General features: G+C 45.2%; 2 protein-coding genes across 4 annotated transcripts; both read left to right on the forward strand.

Moving 5' to 3' along the window:
• Positions 1-49: 49 nt before the first annotated feature.
• Positions 50-6746, forward strand: BCDIN3D (BCDIN3 domain containing RNA methyltransferase). Of its 2 annotated transcripts, none has more exons than XM_077484318.1 (2): positions 50-380; positions 4844-6746. In XM_077484318.1, the coding sequence occupies exons 1-2, from the start codon at positions 159-161 to the stop codon at positions 5411-5413; spliced, it is 792 nt and encodes a 263-aa protein (XP_077340444.1). In that variant the 5' UTR covers positions 50-158; the 3' UTR covers positions 5414-6746. The 2 variants fall into 2 exon arrangements, with proteins under 2 accessions (XP_077340444.1, XP_077340445.1); XM_077484319.1 differs by having other exon boundaries at positions 55-338.
• Positions 6747-10109: 3363 nt separating this feature from the next.
• Positions 10110-20490, forward strand: LOC143984040 (uncharacterized). 2 transcript variants are annotated; one of them, XM_077484315.1, is made up of 3 exons: positions 10110-15159; positions 17629-17751; positions 18271-20490. In XM_077484315.1, exons 2-3 carry the CDS (start codon positions 17689-17691, stop codon positions 19723-19725), a joined length of 1518 nt encoding a protein of 505 aa, XP_077340441.1. In that variant the 5' UTR covers positions 10110-15159; positions 17629-17688; the 3' UTR covers positions 19726-20490. The 2 variants fall into 2 exon arrangements, with proteins under 2 accessions (XP_077340441.1, XP_077340443.1); XM_077484317.1 differs by having other exon boundaries at positions 10110-15006; positions 18271-20489.
• The last annotated feature ends 6904 nt before the right edge of the window (positions 20491-27394 follow it).

Raw genomic sequence — 27394 nt, forward strand, 5'->3', positions numbered from 1 at the left:
TGATAGGCAGCAAAATGTGACACTACACCGCAAACTCATTGCTGTGCACCTTGGGTGTAAGAAGATGGCCCCTCGCTCTGCATTCAGTGCTCTGGGTGTAGAAAGATGGCTACAGCCGGAAGTTCGGCTCTCTGCACGCTGTCAGCAGCGGTGTTGTTATGGCAGATCTGGAGGATCCTGGAGCTGCTCCATACGGGAACTTCCCCAACTACTACACCTTCCATCCGCCGGAGAACCGACTCAGCCTCCTTCCCCCGGGACATCTGCTGGAGCTCCTGAACCGACATGAGAAAGGGGAAGGGCCTCTGCTGGCCCTGGACGTGGGATGTAACACCGGAGTGAGTGGGGGCATCATACGAGGCTGCTTTATGATCACACATGTAGGGAAATCTACCCCAGATATACAAGACAAGCGTTTCATATTGTATTCCAAATCCGATCATCAATAATCAATAGACCTCTTTATTACCAGCTTCCAGATTGGTCATTAGGCTGCATTCACACTGGGGCGGGAGCGGCGTCGGCGGTAAAGTGCCGCTATTTTTAGCGGCGCTTTACCGTCGTTTTAGCGGCGGTCTGCGGGCGCTAGCGGGGTGGTTTTAACCCCCGCTAGCGGCCGAAAAAGGGTTAAACCCGCCCGCAAGGCGCCGCTGCAGCGGCGCTTTGCCGGCGGTATTGCCGCGGTGTCCCATTGATTTCAATGGGTAGGAGCGGTGAATACACCGCTCCAAAGATGCGGCTAGCAGGACTTTTTTCACCGTCCTGCCAGCGCATCGCTCCAGTGTGAAAGCCCACCGGCTTTCACACTGGAGTGAAAGGGGCCGTTTTTTTTCAGGCGCTATTTTTAGCGCTGTAACGCCTGAATACCGCCCCAGTGTGAAAGCAGCCTAACAGTGGACGCCACCCAGAAATCACACTGTGTGCTATGATACATCCCCCACCTTTACACTTCTGTCGCCCTCTGAAGGGGTGGTTGGCAGTGAATTGCTTTTCAGAGGTCATTTGATAGGTGATTAGGAGGCATTATGTCACCTCCTCATCCCTTCTTTTTTTTAACCACTTCACATCCCGGCTATTGTCAAATGACATCCACAGGAGTGATTTCCCATCCTGGACGGGCGTCATATGACATCCTGGGCTTCCTCGCCATGTCACTTGGGAGCCGGTGCACGTGTCCGTTGACCACGATGTCCATCGGGCACCCGCAATTGCCGGTAACAGAGCCGGAACGTGGATCTGTGTGTGTAAACAAACAGATCCATGTTCTGTCAGGGGAGAGGAGCTCGATTGTGTGTTCCCAGTACAGTGGAACACCAATCGGTCTCCTTCCCTTGTGAGTCCCCTCCCCCTACAGTTAGAATCACTCCCTAGGATACACATTTAACTCCTTCCTACCCCCCTAGTGTTAACCCCTTCCCTGCCAGTGACATTTATACAGTGGCTCATACTGTGAAGGTGAATTACCTCTTTTTATACACCAGGCTTTAAAGTGGTTTTAAACCCTTACAGACCACTTTGACCTACAGGTAACCTAGATTAAGGCTTACCTGTAGGTCCAAGAAATATCTCCTAAACCTACACGGTTAAGGGGATATTTTACAAAATGGGCACCGCTGTCTACAGCGCAGACGCACCAGGTGCGCTACAAGTGAAGGCGAACGTGCCGTCACTGACAGCTCCCGCCAGAGCTGCGAGACCCGGAAGTCACTCTGGGATACATGGCAGCGGCGGAGATGAAGAACACGGACCGCTTCCGGGGCTTCGATCTCAGGTAAGTTATTCATAATGAGCTAGTATGCTATGCATACTAGCTCATTATGCCTTTGCCTTGCAGGGTTTATTTTTATGTATTTTTTATTCTTTTGTTGTTTTTTTTTTTTTCCTGGGTTAACTTCCTCTTTAAGGACGGTATATGCATGTTTCTGAGCCCAGTTTCAAAGCAATGCTATATACCAGTAATATATGTTTTGTCTTTTGGCACAGAAATGTTCCTTTGAATTGCAGATTTTGCACAGGATTGTGGATTTTACACAGGAAAAGTTGGCACATTTTTTATTTTTTGTTTTATTTTTGTTTGAATGCACATCATGCTTCTAACAGTATGCATTATAATAAATAAGCGATCAGGAAGTTTACACAGTAGAATATCCTTTTACATTTCTTATTTTCTGGAATTTTTTTTTTCACTTTTTGCATTATATGCACCCCTGGTATACACACCCCTCAAGTATCTAAAAGGTTGCAAATTAATAAGAGCAGCGCCATATCTATCCTTCCTTTTTTTTTTCACAGGTCCCAAAATAGTGTCTGAGGTGTCCGCCGCAATGTCAGAGTTACAATAAAAATCACAGATCACCACCCTTACTAGTAAAAAATAAATAAATCATAAAATGTCATAAATCTATTCCCTATTTTGTAGACGCTATAGCTTTTGCACAAACCAATCAATATACGCTTATTGCGATTTTATTTTATTTTTTTTCTATTTTTTTTTTTAACCACAAATGTATAGAAGAATACATATCGGCCTAAACTGAGCAATGCAATTGTTTTTTTTTTAAAAATTGGGATATTTTAGCAAAAAGTAAAAGATATTGTGTGTTTTTTTTTTTTTTTTTTTTTTTTTTTTTTTCAAACTTGTCACTCTTCTTTTGTTTAGACCGCAATAAATAAAAATCGCAGAGGTGATCAAATACCAACAAAAGAAAGCACTATTTGGGTAAAGGATTGCATGACTGCGTAATTGTCATTCAAAATACGACAGCACTGAAAATTGACCTTGGCAGGAAATATTGCAGTAGTTAATAGTGTAAAGCACGCACCATTATGCATGCAGTGCACTTGCATGTGTCGTATTTGGCAGCAGAACTGCCCACTGTGAGATAGGCCAATTTTAAGCTCTGTCACACTTTGACAATTGCGCGGTCATGCTACACTGTAACCCTATGACATTTTTATCATTTTTTCACACAAATAGAGCTGTGGTGGTATTTACTCACCACTGGGCTGTTTAATTTTTGCTAAACAAAGAAAAAGGAAAAAAACAATTTTAATAAAAAAAACAAGCCTTTTTCATAGTTTGATATACAATTTTGCAGACAGGTAATTTTTTGGGGGTACTGATGGGCACTGATGAGATGGTGTTGATGGGCACTGATAGGGGCCACTGATGAGACGGTACTGATGGGCACTGTTGAGAATGCACTGATGATCACTGCCGTTATTATCAGTGTAAATGTCCCTTTCACACAAGCCAGTTATCAGTTCTTCTCTTCTTCCCTCATGCTGTCAAAATGTTGATAACCGGCTTGTGTTTACATCGTGATCAGCAGTGATTGGACACAGCTGATCACGCGGTAAAGAGCTGCTGTGATTGGCTCTTTATCCCGTTCTGTGGGCACGTAGGAAGCACTATCAAGGTAGGACTTCATATGACGCCTTCCTGGCAATGTGCGACTGCACTGTAGCTGTCATTAAAGTGGTTGTAAACCCTTACAAATCACATTGACCTACAGGTAAGGCTTACCTGTAGGTCCAAGAAATATATCTCCTAAACCTATACGGTTTAGGAGATATTTGCCGAAAGACAGCGGCGTGCAGGCGCACTGAGCGCGCCGCAGTTAACGGCGATATGCCACGAGTGGCGGCTCCCGTGCGCATGCGCGGGAGTGACATCATCGCGGCTCCGACGAATGACAGCTCCGGAGCAGCGAGACCCACCAAGAAGATGGGGGCTCCGAACTACAGGGGACAGCGGTGACATCGCTGGCTCCTGTGTCAGGTAAGTGACACATTATGGGCTACTATGCGATGCATAGTAGTCCATTATGCTTTACCTTTGCATGGAATCAAAGAGGAAGTAAACCCATCAGGGTTTACGTCCTCTTTAAACTATAGCATAGTCAGGAAATGTTTAAAGTAGAACTATATATTTTTTATTTTGGATAGAATAAGGGAGGGTTATAACCCCTGTCAGTTTATTTTTTTGCCATCTGTGTCCCATTGGGGAGATTTTCTTCACATCCTGTCCCATAGCCAAAACAGAAAATCCCTCCAAAGTAAGATAATCCCTGACAAATAGAGAGGGTGAGTCTCCTTAATGGGGGGGGGGGGGGGGGGGGCGCACAGATGGCAATAAAAACCTGACAGGTGTTCTAATCCCTCCCCACTCTATCTGTAACGAAATACTTTAGTTATACTTGAACTATGAGTTGTGGTGCAGTTCATCAAAAAATAATGCAGAACCCTCATGTAAAAGGGACATGTACACTGATAATCCGGGCACTCTTTCCTGCAGACTTCTGGGCACCAGTTTCTCTCATCCTAATTCCCATTAGGTTATGTCCTCAGTTACATTATCCTGTTGGGTACCAAAGCCTCTGTTATTTTATAGCTTTATATGACTCTCGCACTGCCTCTACCCCTCCAAGGTCGGGACAGATTTGTTTTCCTGTTGACTAGGTGCTCTTGGTTATCATGCCTATTTTGTGTTCTATAAATGCTGTGCCTATCTTGGGTACACTCTCTGAAATATCAATTAATCTTGCATGTGCTTGTCTTGTATTACTGTGTGTGTGTGTGTGTGTGTGTGTGTGTGTGTGTGTGTGTGTTTTTTTTTTTTTTGTTTTGTTTTTTATCATTGAAAAAGGCATACGTTGCCCAACACAGTTTTCAAGCTTTAATTTTTTTAAGCCATTGTATCTTCCTATCATTTATTTTTACTATAAATTATAGTTTACGTTTATATTCTAGTTACACATGCTGTAGTCTTTGTACAGTTCTTTATATGTACATTGTTGACACTGAACCAGGTTGTAATATGAATTTTATGTTGTCTTTCCAGGAGCTCAGTATTGGTCTATATAACCATCTCTTACAACCAAAGGGGAGTTCGGAGGCCCTTCCAGATGTCCACTTCTTGTGCTGTGACATTGACCCTGATCTGATCACCAGAGCTAAGACTGGAAACCCCTTCCCCGATTCCATCACATTCTCTTCTCTGGATATCATGGACCCCTCATCACTGGACATCTTACAAAAATTCCTGGAAAAGTTTGGCCAAGCCAGGTTTGACGTTGGATTTTGTATGTCAATAACCATGTGGATCCATCTAAATCATGGTGACCACGGACTGGTAGACTTCCTTAAGAAGCTAACACCACTGTGTGACTATCTGCTAGTAGAGCCTCAGCCATGGAAGTGTTATAGGTCAGCGGCCCGGCGTCTCCGCAAACTAGGGAGACAAGACTTTGATCACTTCCACACACTGGCCATCCGTGGAGATATGACAGAAGAAATCGTTACCATCCTGACCAGACACTGCAATAGTCAGCTTGTTCATCGTTTTGGTAATACAAGTTGGGATCGAAGTCTTTTATTGTTTAAAAACAGATCAACAAAATTACCTAGCTAGGATTTTGCACATTTTTTGTTCTTGGTCTTTTTTTTTGTTTTTTTGATTTTTCAAAAATGTCATATATCAAAAAAATATAATTTTAACTAATATACAGTGTATTTCATGAACTGTAAATAAACTTCAGAACTGTATATGGTAAATGTCCCAATATTGAACAATTTATTAGCTTTGTAGCTGTGTTAAAAGAGAAGTATGGGCTTTGTTATTTTGAAGAATTATACTTGCCTAGCTGAATGCTGCATCGGTCCATCGTCGGCTCTAAGACTGAGATCCGAGCGATCAAACACTGCTAATCGCTTGGTTCTCAGAGCTCCCTAAGCAGAGAGTTGGTGACTGTGTTACTCCTCTCCCCTAGATCTTTTAACAAGCATATACATAAGCTTTTACATAAGCTTTTCCAGCAATGAATGGACAGGAAAGGTATGCACAGCTTGAGGAGGCTTTAGTGAACCCAAACAAGAAGTGGGCTAATCAACTGACTCAGTTAAGGGTAGCATAAATGTGGAACGGACCATGTCAGTAAGAGATTGCACCATCAATCTTTCAGATTGTGAAGCTGATCCTTCCACATTTGACCCCTCAGAAGAGGAGTCATCAGCCTCTTCATGGTCCCCTGAGAGAAAATAGTCTTCTCCTGACCCTAGTTCCTTAGTTTGAGGGTCCTGGGTAATGGATGGGGACCTGTCGCGTTTTGCCCCACACTTCGATGCGATTAAAGCCGCTAACCATTCTTCCAAAACCTATCATGGCTGAGGAAAAAACGTCTTCAGTAATATAGACAGGGGCTGCAGTGTTGGAAACAGTTGCAACATTTGCCAGCCCTGATGGCTCACTCTGACCAGCCACCTCAGATCTCTCAGGGGATGATGCCATCGTAGAGATGAGTTTAGGCTTTTTTAGAGCTTGAGGGAGTCCCGTTTGAGCCATTTTTGGGGTCATTCTACCTCCCCTTCTTCCCATAATCTCGGATTGCCTGGGGGCCCCATAATCTCCTATCGCCCAGGGGCCCCATGAGTTGTCAGTCCACCCCTGGTCTTAATACATCTACATTACACCATATTAAAATGAATGGGAGTTTAAAATAAGAGAAGGACCTGTCATGTGACCAGCTCTCCACCAATCAAAGCGTTCTCTTGCTGCGTTATTCAGAGGGAACTCAGTTGAATTTCACAGGCTATGTATTACAGCATACATTTTACATACCTCCCAACGTTCTGAGATGGGAATGAGGGACACCTATCAGCAAAAGTATGCAGGCGTAGGACACACCCATTGCCCGCCCCCTTAAAGGAGAATTGTACAATAAAAATAAGATTGGTTAAACCCACAAGTGTTTTTTTACCACTACTATTCCTTTATATTGGCTTTTGGAATTTACAAATGCAGCAATTTAGAAATCAAATGAAGGGTTCAGCACTGGGAAATAGTTTTTGATAGATCAAAAAGTTCATTTTATATACGTCTATATAGGTCAGACCAAAATGGGGAACAAATGAGTGACAGAAGGACATTGCTCCGAGTCCGGGACAGTTGATTTTATGAAGGGGCCATAACACAACCACAGTACTGAGTAAGACTGTAGAGTATCACCATATACTGTATATCGTTAAAGGGGCATTTTTTCCTCCCACAGATGAGAAATGTAAGGGGCATTATGTTGATCACTGCACTATATTGTGCATAGTTGCCAACATTGTAAAAAAAAAATTCCGGACACTTTTTTTGGCAGTAGGCGTAGTCATGGTATAATTAGGGGGCAGTGGCATACGAAAAGGTAAAAATGCGGCGCGCGCTGTGGCGAAATATGGGTGTGGCTTACATGGGGAGTGGCTCAAAGGGGTGTGGTTAGAGTCTGAGATGAATGCGGGATGGAGGGGGGGGGGAAGAGGGAAAGGAGGGACAGCAGCCCCCCAATCCTACACCACAATAGCAATATGTGTTTTCCAGAGTTTGACAATCAGCAGATAAAGATACTCCAGATACCTGGTGTTGGCGCTTCAATCATCCCGGCGCCATGATTGTTATGGTGTCAGGATGATTGAAGCGCATTATTTCTATTATTACATTGTAATATGAAATGAAATCATTCAACTCACCATTATGCAGAATCAGTGGTAGCCATGCGCGCGTCACTAGCCACGTTCCATGCCACCAGATGCCATCAGGTGTCCCAAGCGGAGTCTGTCCTTACATCAGGTGCCCCATCAGAGGTACCTTCCTCACATCTGTGTCCATCAGCGGAGCCCCTCCTTACATCTGGTGCCCCTCTGACATCCACAGACCGCCCCCTCCCACATCCACAGACCGCCCCCCCACATACTCCACAGACCTGCCCCCACATACTCCTCCACAGACTGGCCCCCGACATACCACTGGCCCCCCACATCCACAGACTGGCCCCGACATACCACTGGCCCCCCACATCCACAGACTGGCCCCCGACATCCACAGACTGGCCCCCGACATCCACAGACTGGCCCCCGACATCCACAGACTGGCCCCCGACATCCACAGACTGGCCCCCGACATACCACTGGCCCCCACATTTACAGCGTGGCCCCCGACATCCACAGCGTGGCCCCCGATATCCACAGACTGGCCTCTGACATCCAAAGACTGGCCCCGACATACCACTGGTCCCCCACATCCACAGACTGGTCCCCCACATCCACAGACTGGTCCCCGACATACCACTGGCCCCTGAAATACCACTGGCCCCCCACATTCACAGACTGGCCCCCCACATTCACAGACTGGCCCCCGACATACACAGACTGGCCCCCGACATACCACTGGCCCCCACATACATTCACAGACTGGCCCCCGACATACCACTGGCCCCCACATACATTCACAGACTGGCCCCTGACATCCACATACCATGACTGGCCCCCGACATCCGACTGGCCCCCGCCCCGACATCCACAGTGGCAGACTGGCCCTCGACATGCCGCCGTTGCCGAGCTGAGACATTTAAGTGTGGCGCCGCCCACTGCACTTTACACTGACACACACACACACACAGAGCAGGGGTGGGTGGTGCCACAGGTGTAGACCAACTTCTGGTCTTCTTAAAAATGGCGGCCGGCGGAGACATTGTCTCCACAGGCCGCCGACCCCGGCGGCAAAAAAACGGGAAATTAATTTTCCTGGGACAAAATTAATTCGGGACAAATGTCTTAATCCCGGGAATGTCCCGGGAAATTCGGGACAGTTGGCAACTATGTATTGTGCTGTACACAACATAGTCCTGACTAGGGCTGATCCTTGGGTTTGAGTCCAGCTTGAGCTAAACCTGAACACAACCTGTTCATAGATTGGCGTATTGATGAACAAAATTGCCGTATTTGGCCAGATAGCGTGAATTTATGGCTGCGTATTGTAGACAGTACAGCTGAGGATCTGCCATTTAGCAGCGATAGTACTACTGACATTAAATGACAGATCTCCAGCTGGCTCCTCTTTGTACTCAAACATATTTGGTCTATGACCTCGCCCAGGTTTGTCTGCAAGTAGTAGCTAGCCAGGAATCTGTTATTTTATGGCACCAGTGTGGCAAGATCTGAGTTTCACAAGCAACCCCATGCTTTTTTTTTGTTGTTCCCTGTTCCTTTCACGTGAACCCTCCCTTAAAAAAAAAAGGAATTAAGTTGGGTTCCCTCAAAAATTTAAACCAAACCATTCTGAAAGCAAGCAGCCTGAGTGGCCAGGAAGAAAGGGAGGACAGTGAGCATATGCCCACTCCCATCATGAACCATACCAGATCATATGCCCTTAACATTGGGTGGGTAACTTACAAGAGAGGGTGGCAACTCCATGTTGAGGGGACAAGGGCCTAATCTTACATCTAGTTTCAAGGGGGTGTCGTAATTTTCAGGGAGCCGTCCTTATAATATATAGGTACTAATACACCCTGTACTTATTTCCTTGTGGGGCAGGAAGATATCTGGGGCCCCCCTTATTATAAAGGGGCTACCAGATTCCGATAAGCCTCTGAGCAAACCCATACAATTCTTTTGGGGGACCAGATTTGAAGATGAGGCTCCTATCCAATCAATGCAGGGAGACAGAAGGTCTTGCGGCCTACTTTCTCGCATAGGAAAAAGCTGGTAGACATAAAGAATACCACCATATTATTCATGCCCCACAGACCATCAATGGGTTGGCTGCAAGAACCAGGAAGAGATGGTTAGTCCCCTGATAACATAAGGGAAGATGGCGGTGAAGGACTAAGCATCACTTCCTGATCTGAAGCCACAAAAGGAGGTGAAAGAAAATCTTTCAAAAGGAAAAAAAAAGAGATCCTTTCTTACTTATTGTCAAGAGAACAGGTGTGCCCACTAAATGATTAACCCTCAACTCCAGCTTCAGTAATAACCAGGGTTGTCATTAAAAAGCATGGGAGCCCTTGTAGCCTACTTGGCACGGCCTTTTCCTAGTCCCTTGATCACCCTGAGGTTCACCCTGGTCAGCACACTGTGGCAAATGGGTGGGTGTGGCATCAGTATGTAATGCAGAGTGCATAGGTATCAGTAGTATGTAACGCATGACTGTAGAGTCAGTAGTTAGTTATAGTATGCACAGGTCAGTAGTATGTAATGCAAAGTGCAGGGGTTTGTAGGATGTAACCAGTGACGTCCGGTCCATAAGGGGCGCAGGGGTGCCCCCCCAATTTCCATGCGAGGCACTGGACTTCTATGAGTTCTTTTTTTTTTTAGAAGCACATGATTAGAGCCTGAGGCTCTAAATGGCTTAAAAAGGTTGGGCTTGGGGTGCAGAGCACTGTGGCCCAAACCCACCCACTTGTGACATTAGGGGCTCAATATTCGCTATTGTCTTCCGGCTTCTCCTCCTGGCCAATCAGGACAGGAGGCAGATTTTAAAACTGCTTTAGCAGGGAGGAGAAGCCAGGGGAAGCCGCAACCATGGATGGGGTGAGTGCAAACCTGGTGGGGGATTTGTTTGCCCCCTGCCAGTAATTTTTATCAATTAACAAAATAGAAAGTAAATGAACAGAAGAGAAATCCAAATCAACTCAATATTTGGTGTGATCTCCCTTTGCCTTCAAAACAGCATCAATTCTTCTACATACACTTGCACACAGTTTGTGAAGGAACTCGGCAGGTAGGTTGTTCCAGCATCTTGGAGAACTAACCACAGATCTTCTGTGGATGTAGTCTGCCTCAAATCCTTTTGTCTGATGATGTGGAGATCAGGGCTCTGTGGGGGCCTGTACATGCACACTTAGGCATTTGCAGGTGTATTAGCAGAGGAATGTTTACAGGCTGAAAAGAAAACCCATCGCCAGCACACTCAGGAGAGGAGATTTTGAGCAAAAAAAGGAGCTTGATGCACCTAAACACACATAAACGCTAGATAAATCTAAGTAGGTTTGAGTGTAATGCATTCCAGTGGCCAAAATAAATTCCTATTGTGGCCAATTAAATCCATTAACACCCAAATGCTTGACGCACCTAAATGTGTGTACAATACGCAGCTTTAAGCCACATATACACAAACGGATTTTCCGACGGGCAGTGTGTGATGACAGGCTGTTGGCGGAAAATCTGACTGTTTGTACGCTTCATCGGACAATTGTCGGATTTTCCGTGGACAAATGTTGGATGGCAGGCTTTAAAATTTTCAGCAGACAAATGTCTGTTGTCCGATTTTTCGAGCATGTGTACACAAGTCCGTCGAACAAAAGTCCAAAGTGCAAACACGCATGCTCGGAGCAAGGACGAGCCGGAAGCAATCGGTCTTGTACACTAGCGTTCGTAATGGAGAATTAAAGCGGTTGTATAGTCCTTTTTGTAACTTTTACCTACAGGTAAGCCTAGAATAAGGCTTACCTGTAGGTAAAAAGAATATCTCTTAAACCTGTACGGTTTGGGAGATATTCCCCTCACAATGAGCCGCTGACTTTTCAGCGGCGCATGCGCACAGGGGATTCTCGGCTGAGAGTCCAGCGGACGCCAGACCCTGCCGCGGGAGTGATGGCATCACAGCTCCGGACACTCACAGCACCGGAGCCACGATACCCAGACGACACGCCGATGGAACATGTCAGCTCCCTCAGCGTGGACCGAGTGAGATGCCGGCGCCTCGTTCTAAGGTAAGTATTTCAAAATGAACATGTAACATGTTCCAGCAACTGCAGCCTCTCCCCCGGCCACATCCCTCCCTGTGACAGCGGGCGGGGGTTCTTTTCCCCACACACACTGTCACTATTTGAAAATAGTGCGGCCGCACAGGGCTTGGCCCACACGGCTCCGCCATTCATTCACGGTTTTCTGTGAATGAATGTCTACAAATACCATCAGCCATTGCTGCTGGCAGCTTCTATTTTTCAATGAGCTGGCCGGGGGCTGGTGAGCGTTCACAAAGTCCATTGATCTTACGGCTCTCGGGTTACTGCTTGCTGAATGAAGAGCAAGCAGACAGTGATCCTGAGAGTCTGCAGGCTCCTTAGAAAAAAATAAAAAAAAATAAATGCCCATTTTTACCTGAAATGTGCATTTATTATTTTTTGGTAAAGGTGAACATCTCCTTTAGGCCCCTTTCACACTGGGGCGCTTTGCAGACGCTACAGTGCTAAAAATAGTGCCTGCAAAGTGCCCTGAAAGAGCCACTGCTGTGTCTTCCCGAGGGCTTCCACACTGGAGCAGTGCACTGGCAGGAGCGCAAAAAAAAGGCCTGCTAGCAGCATCTTTGAAGCGGTAAAGGAGCTGTGTGTATACCGCTCCTCCACCGCTTCTGCTCATTGAAATCAATGGGCAGCGAGGCTATACTGCCCGCTTTGCGGGTGGTTTTAACACTTTCTCGGCCACTAGTGGTAAAAGCACCCCGCTAGCGGCCGAATAGCGCCGCAAAATTTATGGTAAAGCACTGCTAAAAAAACGCTTTACCGGCGACGCACCCACCACCCCAGAGTAAAAGGGGCTTTAAGGCTAAATTCACATCTGTGCGAATTGAGCTTAGTTAGAAGCAGGAAAAGCTGAAGAGAAGGGTTTTCAGGGATCGCCTAAAGATGGATAGGTTAGGGAACAGTTGGACAGATTGGGGTAGGGGGTTCCAAAGAATGGAAGAAGCTCTAGAGAAATCCTGGAGGCGAGCATGGGAGGAGGTGACAAGGGAGCTTGAGAGCAGGAGGTCTTGGGATGACCGAAGAGAGCAGCTTGGTTGGTATTTTGGGATTAGGTTAGTGCTGTAGCTGGGGGCACAGTTATGGATGGCTTTGTAAGTTATTGTTAGTATTTAAAATTTTATTTGTTGGGTGATTGGAAGCCAGTGGAGGGATTGGCAGTTTAGAACACTGAATGGTTGGTAAGGTGGATGAGTCTTGCAGCAGCATTCATTATAGACTGAAGGGGGGCCCGTGGCCTGGTTTTGAACGGCCCGCCTGGTTATCTAAACATATATATCTTTTGTGGCCCCCAGCGATCTCCCAGCACCGGGGCAACAAAAGATATATAGTCTGGCTGCCTCGGAGGGAGGAGGTGGGACGAGCGCCGTGCAAACAGGAGGAGTATTTCCTGTTTACACAGCAGCCTCTGTAAGCCCTTGTACACACGGTCGGACATTCTGACAACCAAATCCGTCGGATTTTGTCTGACGGATTTTGTCCGAAACTGTTGCGCACACACGGTCAGACAAAGTTGTCGGAAACAGAACGTGATGACGTTATTTCGTTACGATGGCACTACGTTCAGGCTAGTAGCCAATAGCTTTGGTGTAGGAATTTGATCTGAGCATGCGTGGCACTTTGTCCGATCGGAATTCTCTACACATGATCGGAGTATGTCCGATCGGAGCATTTTGTCGGAAAATTTTACCAATAATTCGGAAAACTTGGTCCGTCGAATACTCCAACGGAAACAGTGCGATGGAGACCACACACCAATCGGACACGTTCCATCGGAATCTCCGACCGTGTGTACAAGGGCTAAGAGGAAATCCCGTCTCTGGCGCTGCCATTGGACGACTGTTCTGTCCATCAAAGGAGGCAGGACTTTCACTTAAACAGGTGATTCTCCTGTAGGATATCTTTGGCCCCATCATGTCCCCTCCAAGGCTGCACTGATGGCTAATGGTGAGTGCATTCCTGGCTAATGGTGGGTCTGTATTTCTTGCAATGGTGGGGCCGCATTTCTTGCAATGGGGGGTGCATTTATTGCAATGGGGGCTGCATTTCTTGCAATGGTGAGTGCATTCCTGGCTAATGGTGGGGCTGCATTTCTTGCAATGATGAGTGCATCCATGGCAATGGTGGGGCTGCATTTCCTGCAATGGTGAGTGCATCCATGGCAATGGTGGGGCTGCATTTCTTGCAATGGTGAGTGCATTCCTAGCAATGGTTGGTGCTGCATTCCTGGCAATGGTGAGTGCATTCCTGGCAATGGTCGGTGCTGCATTCCTGGCAATGATGGGTGCTGCATTTCTGGCAATGGTGGGTGCTTTCCTGGCAATGGGGGGTTCTGCATTCCTGGTAATTGGTGGTCTGCAGATGGGCACTGACCTTTATTTTGCTTCACAGTTCTTTATTTAAAATGTTAAGGTTTTTTTCCTGAAACTTCCCTCTTAAAGTGAAGGTGCGTGTTATACGCCAATAAATATGGTATATCCAAATAATACAACTGAGCTCATCTCTTTACTTACACACAGCCCACAAAGGCAAGAGAATTCTTGCTGGGCAGTGTATTAGTGCTCGAACAAACACACTTAGGCCAAATTTTAATGGTTAAAAAAATGGTCGGCCCTCATGCATGTTCACTTCATCAAATCTGGCCCTCTTTTAAAAAAGTTTAGACACCCCTGATTTAAAGGTAATCCAATGAGGAGGGAGATGCAGTAATCAAGGCGAGAGAATAAAATAGAGAAGTGGCCCCATGGGATTGTCACCCCTAACATCCATTTGTTTTATAAATACATTTTACTCTTAAGACCCCTTTCACACTATCAGCTTTTTTCAGGCGATACAGCGCTAAAAATAACACCTGTATAGCGCCTGAAAAAAGCTGCTCCATGCACTCCAGTGTGAAAGCCCGAGGGCTTTTACACTGGAGCGGTGTGCTGGCAGGACGTCACAAAAAGTGCTGCCTGCAGCTTCTTTGGAGCGGTGAAGGAGTGGTTAACTCACCCCTGCTCCCCATTGAAATCAGCTTTAGCGCAGACCCCCCCCCCGCGGCTCGGTGTGAAAGGGCTCTAATAGAGGTCTATAGTGATTGTTATGTACATGACTCTCCATGGCTGCTTTGCTGGTTCTTTCTGTTTTGTGTTTCAGGTGACAATTTGCCTGCTGCTGCTAGGAAAATTTACCTCAGCTGCTGAGCACTGGATTGGTGACAAATCCTTTGGCGGGAAACACCTAGCCAATGGGTGTAAGCTTTTACTTCTATCCTCTCCTGGCACTGGGCGGAGTCAGCATTTACCTCAGGTCTGTCAGCTGGACTCTGGATTCTCCTCTGCCTTCCTTCTGGAACTTTTGACCTGATCTCAGTCCAGGTTGGATATTATACTCTTTAGCCACCCCCTTCCTGTTCACTCAACCAACGAGGGAGATCGGACTGGGCTGGGATCATTCCATCAAGGTGAGAACATCTGCCTGTCTACCACCTACTTTTGGATTGATCCCCAACCGGGTTCCAGTTTCATCCAGCCTCGTGCAACATTCGAGTCCCAGGCTTTGGCTAATACAAGCTCGATTAACCCACTGCCACTGGCATGTGGGTTCACTCCATCTGGTAAGAGTATACATCTATACTTTCTTGGTAGAAGATATACTATTTTTGGCATCTCAACGACCAGTCACACTCTATTTCACTATTCCTCATGTCATTATAAGAGCAGATCTCAATTCATCCACATTATAATTGTCCTTCATGTATAATTGTCAATCGTCCCAAAAATGTGTCAAAAGTGTCCGATGAGTCCGCCATAATCTTGCATTCATGATAAAAATCGCAGATCGCCACCATTACTAGTAAAGAAAATAATAATAATAATGCCATAAAACCATCCCCTATTTGTAGACGCTATAACTTTTGCGCAAACCAATCAATATATGCTTATTGTGATTTTTATTACCAAAAATATGTAGAACAATACATATCGGCCTAAACTGAGGAAAAAATTTGCTTAAAAAAATAAAATAAAAAATGGGGATATTTATTATACCAAAAAGTACAAAATATTGTTATTTTCTTTCAAAATTGATGCCTGTTTTTTGTTTATAGCGCAAAAAATAAAAACCGCAGAGATGATCAAATACCACCAAAAGAAAGCTCTATTTGTGGGAAAAAAAGGACGTCAATTTTGTCAGTTAAAACGATGCAGTGCCGAATTGCAAAAAATGGCCTGGTCATTGAGCAGCCAAATCTTCCGGGGCTGAATCGGTTAATACATACCTGAAGGTGATATGCATGTGACCATGCACAACAGGACGATCAGTGTATATAGGGCAATTGTCACTTCTAGGGCGATCAGTGTTTCTATGGCAATTGGTGTGTATAGAGGGCAATCAGAGAGTCTAGGGTGATCAGTGTATTTGGACAATTATTGTATATAGAGTGATCAGTGTATATAGCGTGAAAGGTATATATAGAGCAAGCTATGTATATAGGGAGATATGTGTATCTAGAGCAATCTATGTATATAGGGCAGTCTGTGTATATAGGGAGATAGGTGTATCTAGAGTGATCGGTGTATATAGGGTTGTCGGTGTATCTGGGGCAATCTGTGTATATAGGGTGATTGGTGTATATAGGGCTCAATTATACACGCTATACTCTAAAATCTCCCATTTCCCAGCTAACTTTACCGCAAAATATATGTGACCGTACATGATCAGTGCATCCGTGCAATGTGGTGCCGTTCCTAATGCCATCCTGACACAAAGGTCAAAGTCAAATTTATTCCTGAAGATCGGACAGATTTCACTAAACAGACACAGAATGAAAGCGGAAGTAAGCCCATTGATTTAAATGTTTAAAAAAAAAAAAAGGGTTACTTACATTTCTAGCATGTGTCAGGAAATATAACTGTCACATTGCTTGTGCTCTCAACCCAACTGTCAAACATCCAATGGCTGGTGTCATAACTGATCACATGTGCAGCCCCATGGCAGTTGAAGATTGAACAGAGGCCGCTTCTTTGGCTGAAAAGGATAAGAGGGCTTTTTTTCCACTTGCAGAATCGGTCTGGCTTTGTCTCAGTCTCTAAGAGCCCTTACACACTGCTGAGCCCATAGCGTTGGCGGTAAAACGCTGCTATTTTTATCGGCGTTTTACCGTCGGATTTGCAGCGCATTTCGGACGCCTTTACGCCCTGCTAGCGGTCGAGAAAGGGTTAAAACCGGCCACAATACGCCGCAATAGCGGCGTTTTGCCGGCAGTAATGCAGCGCTGCCCCATTGATTTCAATGGGGAGCATCGGTGGAGGAGCGGTAAACACACTGCTCCTTCACGGCTCCAAAGAAGCTGCTGGCAGGACTTTTCCTGACGTTCTGCCAGCGCACCGCTCCGGTGTGAAAGTCCTCGGGGCTTTCACACTGGAATGAATGGTGCAGCAGTTTGAGAGCGGATTGCAGGCGCTATTTCTAACGCTATAGCACCTGCAAAACACTCTCAGTGCGAAAGGGCTCTAAAAGAATTGAGATTAATTCACAAACCTTCAAAATCAAGCAGTCAGCTCCTTACTTCCTGTCATGTGACTGCCGTTAAAAAATAAAATAAAAATATAAGATAATTGATAGATGGATGATGGAGGGATACTTAGATTGATAGTATATACAATGAGGGGATTTACTAAGAATGGAGCAGTTGTTTACACCAACCAATCATTTTGTTTTTTCACAGTTTAGCCAAACAAGCTGAATGTAGATGTTGGTTGGCTAATCTGTAGCTCTGTTCCAGATTCTGTCTGCTCCAGTATAAGTGAATCCACCCCAATCAGTAGATGTGTTCAGTATAATGATACTCCCATTGATATTAGGTGTAGCTATTTTGTGTGATATATAAAGTGGTTGTAAAGCCTCTCATATCTCCAGTGAAATGACTGGACTCAGGTGATCCACAGAGAGGAAACACCTACATAAGTTGTATATGTTTATCTGTAGTGTTCTCTTCATCTGTTCAAAGTGCAGAATTTAGATAAAATCTGTCTAATGAAATAATAAAACTGTAAAATAATCATGTTTTTTCTTCTCTTTGCAGATTGTTGATTGTTTCTGAGATACTTTCAACGTTTTAGACTCCTGAAAACAAATTGGAAAAATGCTGTTACTTATTCTTTTAGTAAGAGAAGTGGTGGTACGTCTTTGGAATTACTATTTTCCAGTAAGTATCTATCTTCTATTTATTCTTGTAATATGTATAGTACTAAACCCGCAAGGGCCGGTGATTTTAACCGATTCTGGCACAATAAGTACAGAAGCTGCCCGTTCACACAAACAACACTCCATTCACACTGGCTCCAGTAAACAGTCTAGGGAATGTCTTTTTCAAGTGGTTAGAAGAGCAGGTAAGTATGACCTTTCCAGAGATTGGCTGGAACCCGATAAATATTCAGGTTGGTTTGAATTTCCCACACTAAACTCTGAAAGCTTCATTCAGAGGCAGGGGGAAAGAATTGAACTCCCAGCCTGTGAGACCCTGATCAGACCAAAACAATTACTGCTCCCTTGATTACGGAAAGAGCTGAAGCTAAATTTGTCTAGCAACCTATGATAAGAAGGTGCTATATATGTGACTACATACAATTGAATTTTTGATTTATTTAGTAAATAGCTATGTTCTAATTGGAGTTCCACTTTAAATTCTGCACATCCACTTACCTTCTTTTTTTTTTCTTTTTAGGATGAAATACTTGCTGACCAAGAGGATGAGGAGTTGATGAAGAGAGAGGTGGAGGAGAAAAGAATGGAGGAGGAGGAGAGCAAGAAGAGGGAGGAGGAGCAGATGACAGAGCTGGAGGAGTTGATAAAGAGAAAGGTGGAGGAAGAGGAGATGGCAGAGCTGGAGGAGTTGATAAAGAGAAAGGTGGAGGAAGAGGAGATGGCAGAGCTGGAGGAGTTGATAAAGGGAAAGGTGGAGGAAGAGGAGATGGCAGAGGTGGAGGAGTTGATAAAGGGAAAGGTGGAGGAAGAGGAGATGGCAGAGCTGGAGGAGTTGATAAAGGGAAAGGTGGAGGAAGAGGAGATGGCAGAGGTGGAGGAGTTGATAAAGAGAAAGGTGGAGGAAGAGGAGATGGCAGAGCTGGAGGAGTTGATAAAGGGAAAGGTGGAGGAAGAGGAGATGGCAGAGCTGGAGGAGTTGATAAAGAGAAAGGTGGAGGAAGAGGAGATGGCAGAGCTGGAGGAGTTGATAAAGGGAAAGGTGGAGGAAGAGGAGATGGCAGAGGTGGAGGAGTTGATAAAGAGAAAGGTGGAGGAAGAGGAGATGGCAGAGCTGGAGGAGTTGATAAAGGGAAAGGTGGAGGAAGAGGAGATGACAGAGCTGGAGGAGTTGATAAAGAGAGAGAGGGAGGAGGAGGAGGACAAAAAGATTATGGAGGAGGAGTCCAGAAAGAGGAAGGAGGAGGAGTGCAGAAAGGAGATGGAGGAGGAGGAAAGCAGGAAGTGGGAGGAGGAGAAGGACAGAAAGAAGAAGAGGGAACAGGACAGAAACAGTAGGCTGGATCAATGGTTGGAGCTGTGCAGTAAGAAGAGGGAGGAGGATGACATAAAGCTTCCAGGAGAGGAGAACAGAAATGAGAGACGGAAGCAATACAGAAAGATGAAGGAGGAGCAGCGCAGAAAGAAGTCAGAGGTTGATGACAGAAACAGGAGGGAGGAAAGCATTGAAAGGAGGGAGAAGTGGAGAAAGGATAGAGAGGAGTCCAGAAAGAGGAAGGAGGAGGAGCACAGAAAGGAGATGGAGGATTACACAAAGAGGTTGGAGAAGTACAAAAAGAACAGGGAGGAGGAGGAAAGCGTGAGGAGGGAGGCGGAGAAGAAGAGCAAAGAGAAGAAGAAGAGGGAAGAGGAGCAGCGCAGAAAGAAGTTAGAGGAGGAGGACAGAAAAAGGAGGGGGGAGAGAAATGAAAGGAGGGAGAAGTGGGGAAGGGAGAGAGAGGAGTCCAGAAAGAAGACAGAGAAGGAACATGGAAAGGCAATGGAGGAGTACACAAAGAGGAAGGAGGAGTGCAGGAAGAACAAGGAGGATGGAGGAGAAAAGCATGAAGAGAGAGAAGGACAAAAAGAAGAAGAGGAAAAGTCAGAGGAGGAGGACAGAAACAGGGGGGAGGAGAGCACTAAAAGGAGGGAGAAGTGAAGAAAGGAGAGAGAGGAGACCAGAAAGAGGAGAGAGGAGGAGTAAAAAAAAGAAGAGGGAAGGGGGCTTAAGCCCGGTACACACTGCAAGTTATTTATGTTTCAACCCAGGGGCTGGTGAAGAAACAGGCTGGGGCTTAGACTCCATTCCCTGGGGAACTTTACAAGGACTTTCACTGTTTTCCCCATTCCTTACCCTTATCAGATGCTTCTACCCCCCAATCCTTAGCTCCCTTGAAATAATTTTGTCTCTACCACCCACTCTAGCTAGGGTACGTTCTATATAGTTAGTCCTTCCCTTCTTCTTCTTTATGCTCAGTCTCCATTTTCATTCTCCACATGTACTGTATCCTGCTGGAGCTATACCGTGATTTTTTTGACCTATCTGTATGATCCTCACAAATTGCAATTGAAAACTTTCTATGGATGCTGCATTTCTTAAATGTATAAATAAAGAATTTTGGGGGAAAAAAAAGCTTTCTACAATCTGCTTGATGTCATATGAATGGAGTCCCTCTCTGCTAATTCTACCGGGGTGAGTAAGACATCTCATTCACTGAACTAGTTGGAGTAGTTAGAGATCCCACTTACAGTGCATAGATTAGAGAGGCAGAACAAGCAATACTACTCCCTGCTCATCACCCCTTATTGGGGGGTAAAGAGAGGCTGGTGCCCCCTTCTATACATAAGTAAAGCACAAGATCGGGTATTTCAAGTAATCTACTTTATATAACAAAGCTGCTGACAGTAAGGCCCTGTTTACACATACAGCAGTGACTTACGTAAATCACTCACCAAATGGCTGTGGCCGACCGGCAGCCCACAAGCAATAAATATTAATTCTTGTGTTTATGGTATCAGGTCTTCTTCAATACAAATCCCTCCAAGCTAGGTGGATGTCACTAGTAGTAAACTGTCATTCACTCATAAGGCTCGGTTCGGCTTTGTCCAGGCGACTTCGCCGCCTGACAAGTCGCGCTCCGTTCTGTACTACGGAACCGTTCTAATAGGAGCGACTCAAGTCGCTCCGACTTAGAAAAAAGGTTCCTGTACTACTTTTGCGGCGACTTCGGGTGACTTGCATTGACTTCTATACAGAAGTCGTTTTGCAAGTCGCCGCTGATCGTGTGCAGGCCGCGGCGCCGCAAGTCGTGCCGTCCGCTGTGTGACCCGAGCCTAAGAGTGGACAAGAATCCAGAAATAGATCATTGTGCAGTCCATTTTTATTGCCACTTACGGACCACCCGCCATCGTTATACGTCGGTATTTTGAAGAGGGATATTGTTGTTATAGCAGCAGATAGCTACCATAAACCCGGTATCCTCTTCTTCAGTGGGCGGTCCACTTTCAGATAAAAGTAGTCTCTGTCGTGGATTCACTGCAAGATCACTTTTATTGGTGGCAGAAGAGTGCCCCACCTCCCGCTGCGCTCCGGTGCCCCCTGCCACTTATCGGAGCTGCTGGCAACGGTGGAGGTGATCACGTCCTGTCTCCTGTTAGGTATGGAGCTGAGTGAGGGGAAGATGCCCCACACCCGTCTCCATACCATTGCAGGGCGGAAGCGATGTCAAAACATCACTTCTGCCCATAGCACTTAAAGAGATTTTTTTTTCTTTTTTCTTTTTTTTTTTTTCAAACGACTTTTTTTTTTATTGCCTTGTAGTGTAAATATGAGATCTGAGGTCTTTTTAACCCCAGATCTCATATTTAAGAGGTCATGTCATGCTTTTTTTTTCTATTAAAAGGGATGTTTACATTCCTTGTAATAGGAATAAAAGTGACACCATTATTTTTTTTAAAAAAACAGTGTAAAAATAAATAAGAAAACGTTTTCTTTTTTTTTTTAAAAAAAGCACTTGTCCCAATGAGCTTGCGTGTAGAAGCAAACTCATACGTGAGCAGCGCCCGCATATGAAAACTGTGTTTGATCTGTACAGTGGAGGGGAGAAATCGGATGGCAGCCACAGCCATCCGAGCAATACCCTGCCAATACTCTGCAATACTTACCCTGACAATACTCTGCAATACATACCCTTACAATACTCTGCAATACTTACCCTGACAATACTCTGCAATACTTATCCTGACAATACTCTGCAATACATACCCTTACAATACTCTACAATACTTACCCCGACAATACTCTGCAATACCCTGACAATATTCTGCAATACTTACCCTGACAATACTCTGCAATACTTACCCTGACAATACTCTGCAATACTTACCCTGACAATACTCTGCAATACATACCCTGCCAATACTCTGCAATACATACCCTGCCAATACTCTGCAATACGCTGCCAATACTCTGCAATACTTACCCTGACAATACTCTGCAATACTTACCCTGACAATACTCTGCAATACATACCCTGACAATACTCTGCAATACCCAGCAATGTCCTAGCAATAATCTGCAAGACCCATCAATACCCTGCCAATACTTATCCTGCCAATACTCTGCAATACCCTGCCAATACCCAGCCATGCTCAGCCAATATTACATTGGGGGAGATGACGTGGATATTACAGTGGGGGACTATATGGTGGTGGCATTTTCACAGGTTTTTGCAAATTCAATTATTATTTGCTGATCCGAGGAACGATCCAATCCGTGAATTTTTTGATCCGTTGCACCCCTAGTCTTTACGGTACCATGAAAGTCCAAAAGTTGCCTTGAATTTGCTGCCTCTTGTTTCTTGAATTTTCAGACAGGGTGTACTGATCATTATGCTGGCCATGCACCAGTCATCTTTTTTGTTTAACCAAAAAAAAAAAAAAATATATATACTTTTCGTCCACTTGAGGTGGATGGGGGAATCCCTCCTGCTGATCCTTTGTATTCTGGCAGTGTGGAGACTTCTCTTCCATCAGAATACACTCATCAGTGTCAACGGCACTGATCAACAGAATTTTTTTCCAGCAGGCTGGTTGTAAATAAGTTGATCGATAGATTGATTTGTGTAGAACCAGCCTGCCCATACATGGATGGAAATTCAGTCTGTGCCTGCTGAACCAGCCAAACTTCGATCCATGTGTGGCCAGCTTAAGGGGTGGCGGACAACATGTTGTGGGGCTTTGGTGGAGAACAGCAGGGTGAGATTGAGGGATGAGGATTGGGAGATGGCAGGGTGCGATAAGTGGAGTGAGAGGCATCCGATCAGGAGGTGAGCATTGGGTAATAGCAGCAGCTGATTTGGGGGAAGCACCTAATAGAGTTTTAGAGCAGGACGACAGCAGCATCTATTTGGGGAGAAAAGAAGGAATCGAGAAAAGAGAAACATCTGAAGAGGGGGTTAAGAATGGTGGCCAGCAGCGGATACGTTGTTATTGCTCCCCACCGCTCTTTATACTGCATCAGAAGTTCCCACCTAACTCCATACCTCCTGATGCTCCTTGGTGTGGCAGGGGGGAACAGCAGTGTCTAAAGCCCCGTACACACTATCAGATTGTCTGCTGAGTTTTTCCTTCAGATTTACCAAAACCATATAATATGAGGTCAAACCTTAGGAGTTTCAATGTGTATGCAATCAGGCAGGCCCTTCTACTACATGGTTTTGGTAAATTTGAAGGAAAAACTCAGCAGACAATCTGATAGTTGTGTACGGAGCTTTATAGACATGTGCGATTCGTTTCATACAAATCTCAAATTCGTACGAATTTCCCTAAATTTGTACGTTCGGGAGGATCCGAAATACGAATTGCCATGCGTCCGAATTTTGTACGAAATACGAACTTTTGTTTACAAATCCCCAGAAGGAAGTCAGCACAGCAAAGGGATGGTGGGAGCCCCTCATCTAACGAAAATTTGTATTTCGGATAGGAAATTCTTCAACGGAATTTCATATTTCGGATAAAAATCAAACTTCCATCAGCATCGACTGTCATATTGAGGTATATTTTTGCCTTTAAATTCATCGTAACGAACGTTCGTACAAGTTAACGAACCTAACGACAATCCGTATTTCGTACGAATTGAAATTGAATTTCGGATACGAAGTACGAATTCATTTTACTACAAACTGTAACGGAACAGAACGAAACTAATTTATTGACGGTGCCCATGTCTAGTGTCTTAGCACCATCTGACCCAAAGATGAGCAGTGGAGGGGGGAAACATTATCACTGCTCCCCACCACTCCTTGCCTTACATCAAATGCAACTACACACTGGTCCCTCCACATCTCCTGATCAGATGCCATTGCCTCTCTGCTCCTCACTCCCTCAACAGAGGCTACTGTTCCCCCTCACTCCTAACCCCCATCAAACACTGATGCTCCCCCACACCTGATGTCTGATGAGGAGGTGAAGAGCGAGGGGTAGTGTCCTCTGATTTGGAGGGAACTTAAACGCCTGGCATGGGGGGAACAGCCGTGTCTTACTGGTGGTAAGGAACAGGGGGGCAGCACCATCTGATCTAGAGATGAGAAGTGAAGGGAAAGGGGGAGGAGGCAGCAGCATCTGATGAGGGGGTTAGGAAACAGGGGGCAGCAGCATCTGATGAGGGGGTTAGGAAATGGGGGGCAGCAGAGAATATATTTTGATGCTTCCCCATTCCTTATGATGATTCCATCCCCGATAGAACACCTTTGGGATGATTTAGAGCGGAGACTGCGAGCTAGGCTCTCGTCCAACATCAGTGCCTGACCTCACAAACGGGCTTCTGGAAGAATGGTCAAACATTCCCATAGGCACACTCCTAAACCTTGTGGACAGCCTTCCCAGAAGAGCTGAAGCTGTCATAGCTGCAAAGGGTGGGCCAACTCAATATTGAACCCTACGGACTAAGACTGGGATGCAATTAAAGTTCATGAGTGTGTAAAGGCAGATGTCCCAGTACTTTTGACAATATAGCCTTTGTAGCAGAATACATATTGAAAATGTGGTGATAATACCGCGCCTATCCAAAAAGAGTCAGCAGCCAACACAAAAATCAGACTAATTGTGCAAGAAAGTATAACAAAAAGTGTGGCGCTGAAAATGTATATAATTCACAAAGGCAGATCAGAATGTGCGTCTGAATGCAAATTGTGCCTTAAATATTAATGTGACACTCTAAAATTCAGAGTGAAAAGAAGCAGTATATAAGTAAAAACCTATAACTGCTGAAAATAAAAAGTCTATATAAAACTCACATATATAAGTTGGAAACGTAAAATGTGCATATAATAAATATATGGGCAATAGTCAAAAAATATATTTGTGAAAACATACGACTGTCAGTCGCAAAGAAATTACATAGTGCACAAAAAGATCTCTAAGTGTTGTGAAAACAGAAAATTGTATACTCACCTTTCCGTAATTTTCCTTTCCTGACACATCCCATGGCAGCACACACACTGGGTTGTGACCCCGCCTCCACAACTTGATAGGACTGGTTAGCTATAAGATTCGAAGAGGAGTACACCGTTGCTTTCTCAGTAACTATCACCTTAGAGAGGTGGGACCTTGTGTGCTGCCATGGGATGCATCAGGAAAGGAAAATTACGGAAAGGTGAGTATACAACTGTAGCACTAACCCCCGAAGGAGTTGCTGGTTATTTTTGGGCTTACGTTACCTTCCGCTTCTTCTTGTTGCATGTCTAGGGGATGTCCCGTGGTAGATGACCCAGTAACTTGAGACTGACAATAGATCCACTTTAATGGATTTTATTTGCAAACTTCAACCATTGAACAGTCTTTTAACTTGGGATCAGAGGATTGGGAAGGAATTCAAGTACTCTCAATGTCAAAGTCTATAAACGTTAAGGAACTTGCTTACTTTCACTGCATCCAGAGAATAGCCATTCGTAGCTGGATGAACGCTCAGGTTGGACAGTCCCTCTCTCACAAGGCCTAGCAGCCAACAAGGTGCTTACTCAGGAACAAAGTCTTTGTCCCAGATGCTATTGCAGAACACGTAGGAAACTAAGCTGTAGAACACCACTATACAATTTTCCATTTTCCTGATGCATCATGGCAGCACACACATTGGGAAATAACTCGCTACATGGGTGGGTGCTTTTCAGAAGATTTATTTACTCAAGTACAAGGTATGGATGAATTTGTTTGGATGATTGATCTCCCGAACTCAGCTGTAGTTAATTGAGCCGGGTCTATTTTATAGTGTGCCATGAACGTGGTTTTTGAGATCCAAGTTGCTGCCTTGCAAATAGTCTCTGGGGACACTTTACAGTATGGTGCCCAGGAGGTCGCTACTGCCATTGTCGAGTGTGCTCTCAATCCCTCTGGTATCGGGAGAAGTTGAATTAAGTATGCTTTTCTTATGGTTCTAATCAGCCAAGATGCTATCATTCTTGAGGATGCTGCCTGGCCCTTCTTTGCGCCATGTGGTATGACTAGAAGGTGTTCTGTCTTTCTAAATACACGAGTAGCTTCTAGGTAGGTGGAGATGACTGATTTAACATCCAAAGGATGAGGGTTCCCCTCGCCATTGAGAAAGACTGGAAGATTGATTTCTGGGTTGAAGTGAAAGGTAGACACTACCTTGGATACAAACTGATCCGAGGGTCTGAGGACAGTTCTGTCTGGATAAAAAAAACAGATGTGGTTCTTTAATTAGTAGGGCCTGCAGTTCTGAAACCCTCTTGGCCGACATTATTGCTACCAAAAAAGATAACTTGAGTGTTAAGTCCCATAGGGAAACTGAATCTAGAGGAAAGAATGGTTCCTTCGATAGGGCTTCTAACACGATTGATAAGTCCCAGGTCGGGAAGATTGGTTTCTTGGGAGGCCTAATTTTCAGACATGCTCTCTGGAATTGGATGATGAGAGGATTCAAGGCCAATTTAACTCCTGACATTGCGGATAGAGCAGAGACTTGGACTTTTAAGGTGCTAGAGCTTAGCTCCTTCTCAAGGCCTAGCTGCAGGAACTCTAGAACCTGAGAAACTGACGGGTATAGCGGGTCCCAGGACTGCTGTTGAGCAAAAGTGGAGAATTTTTCCCAGATTTTATTATATATGTTGTTAGTTGATTTTTTCCTGGCTTGCTGTAGTGTAGATACTACTCTGAGCGAACACCCTTGGTCTAACAACCTCTCCCTTTCAATCTCCAAGCCGTTAGATGTAATATTTCTGGAGATGGATGTAGGAATTGTCCATGTGAGAGCAAGTCCAGGTACAGTAGAAGCTGGAGTGGTTCTTCCGTGTTTAGTTGTAGGATGGTCACAAACCATGGCCTCCTCGGCTAAAATGGCAATACTGTCACTACTGTGGATGTCGAGCTCCTCAATCTGGCTAGAAATCTGGCTATTAGGGGTACCGGAGGGAATATGTACCCTAGGTGGAATTCCCAAGGGTGGTGAAGACAGTTGATCCCTGCCGCTGTTGGATAGGTTGTTCTTGCTAGGAAGCGGGGACATTTGTTGTTTTCTGGCATTGCCGCTAAATCTATGTCTGGTGTTCCCCATCTGCGCGTGAGAAGGGCGAAGGCCTGGTGACTGAGGGACCATTCGTTGTTTGACACAAATACTCGGCTCAAGTCATCCGCAAGTTGGTTATGTGTCGCTGGGGCGTATACTGCCTTTAGGTCCGCCAGGTGGACCTGCGCCCATTTGAGCATGGGCCGAACCTCCTGCATAAGCCTGTTGCTTCGAGTACCCCCCTGCCTGTGAACGTAGTTTACTGCTACCGTATTGTCCATTCTCAGGACGCTTTTCCCTGTGA

Source organism: Lithobates pipiens, unplaced genomic scaffold (genome assembly GCF_037356315.1).
Source record: "Lithobates pipiens isolate NorthernLeopardFrog02 unplaced genomic scaffold, aLitPip1_a1.2 Scaffold_16, whole genome shotgun sequence".
NCBI lineage: Eukaryota > Metazoa > Chordata > Amphibia > Anura > Ranidae > Lithobates > Lithobates pipiens.

What these genes read in the sequence shown, in the direction of transcription:
- LOC143984040 (XM_077484315.1), top strand. Translation starts at nt 17,689, where the DNA reads ATGCTGTTACTTATTCTTTTAGTAAGAGAAGTGGTGGTACGTCTTTGG. An exon ending in TTTGGAATTACTATTTTCCA is followed by an intron (nt 17,752 to 18,270) that starts GTAAGTATCTAT and finishes TTTTCTTTTTAG; the next exon opens with GATGAAATACTTGCTGACCA.
- BCDIN3D (XM_077484318.1), top strand. Translation starts at nt 159, where the DNA reads ATGGCAGATCTGGAGGATCCTGGAGCTGCTCCATACGGGAACTTCCCC. An exon ending in GCTGCTTTATGATCACACAT is followed by an intron (nt 381 to 4,843) that starts GTAGGGAAATCT and finishes TTGTCTTTCCAG; the next exon opens with GAGCTCAGTATTGGTCTATA.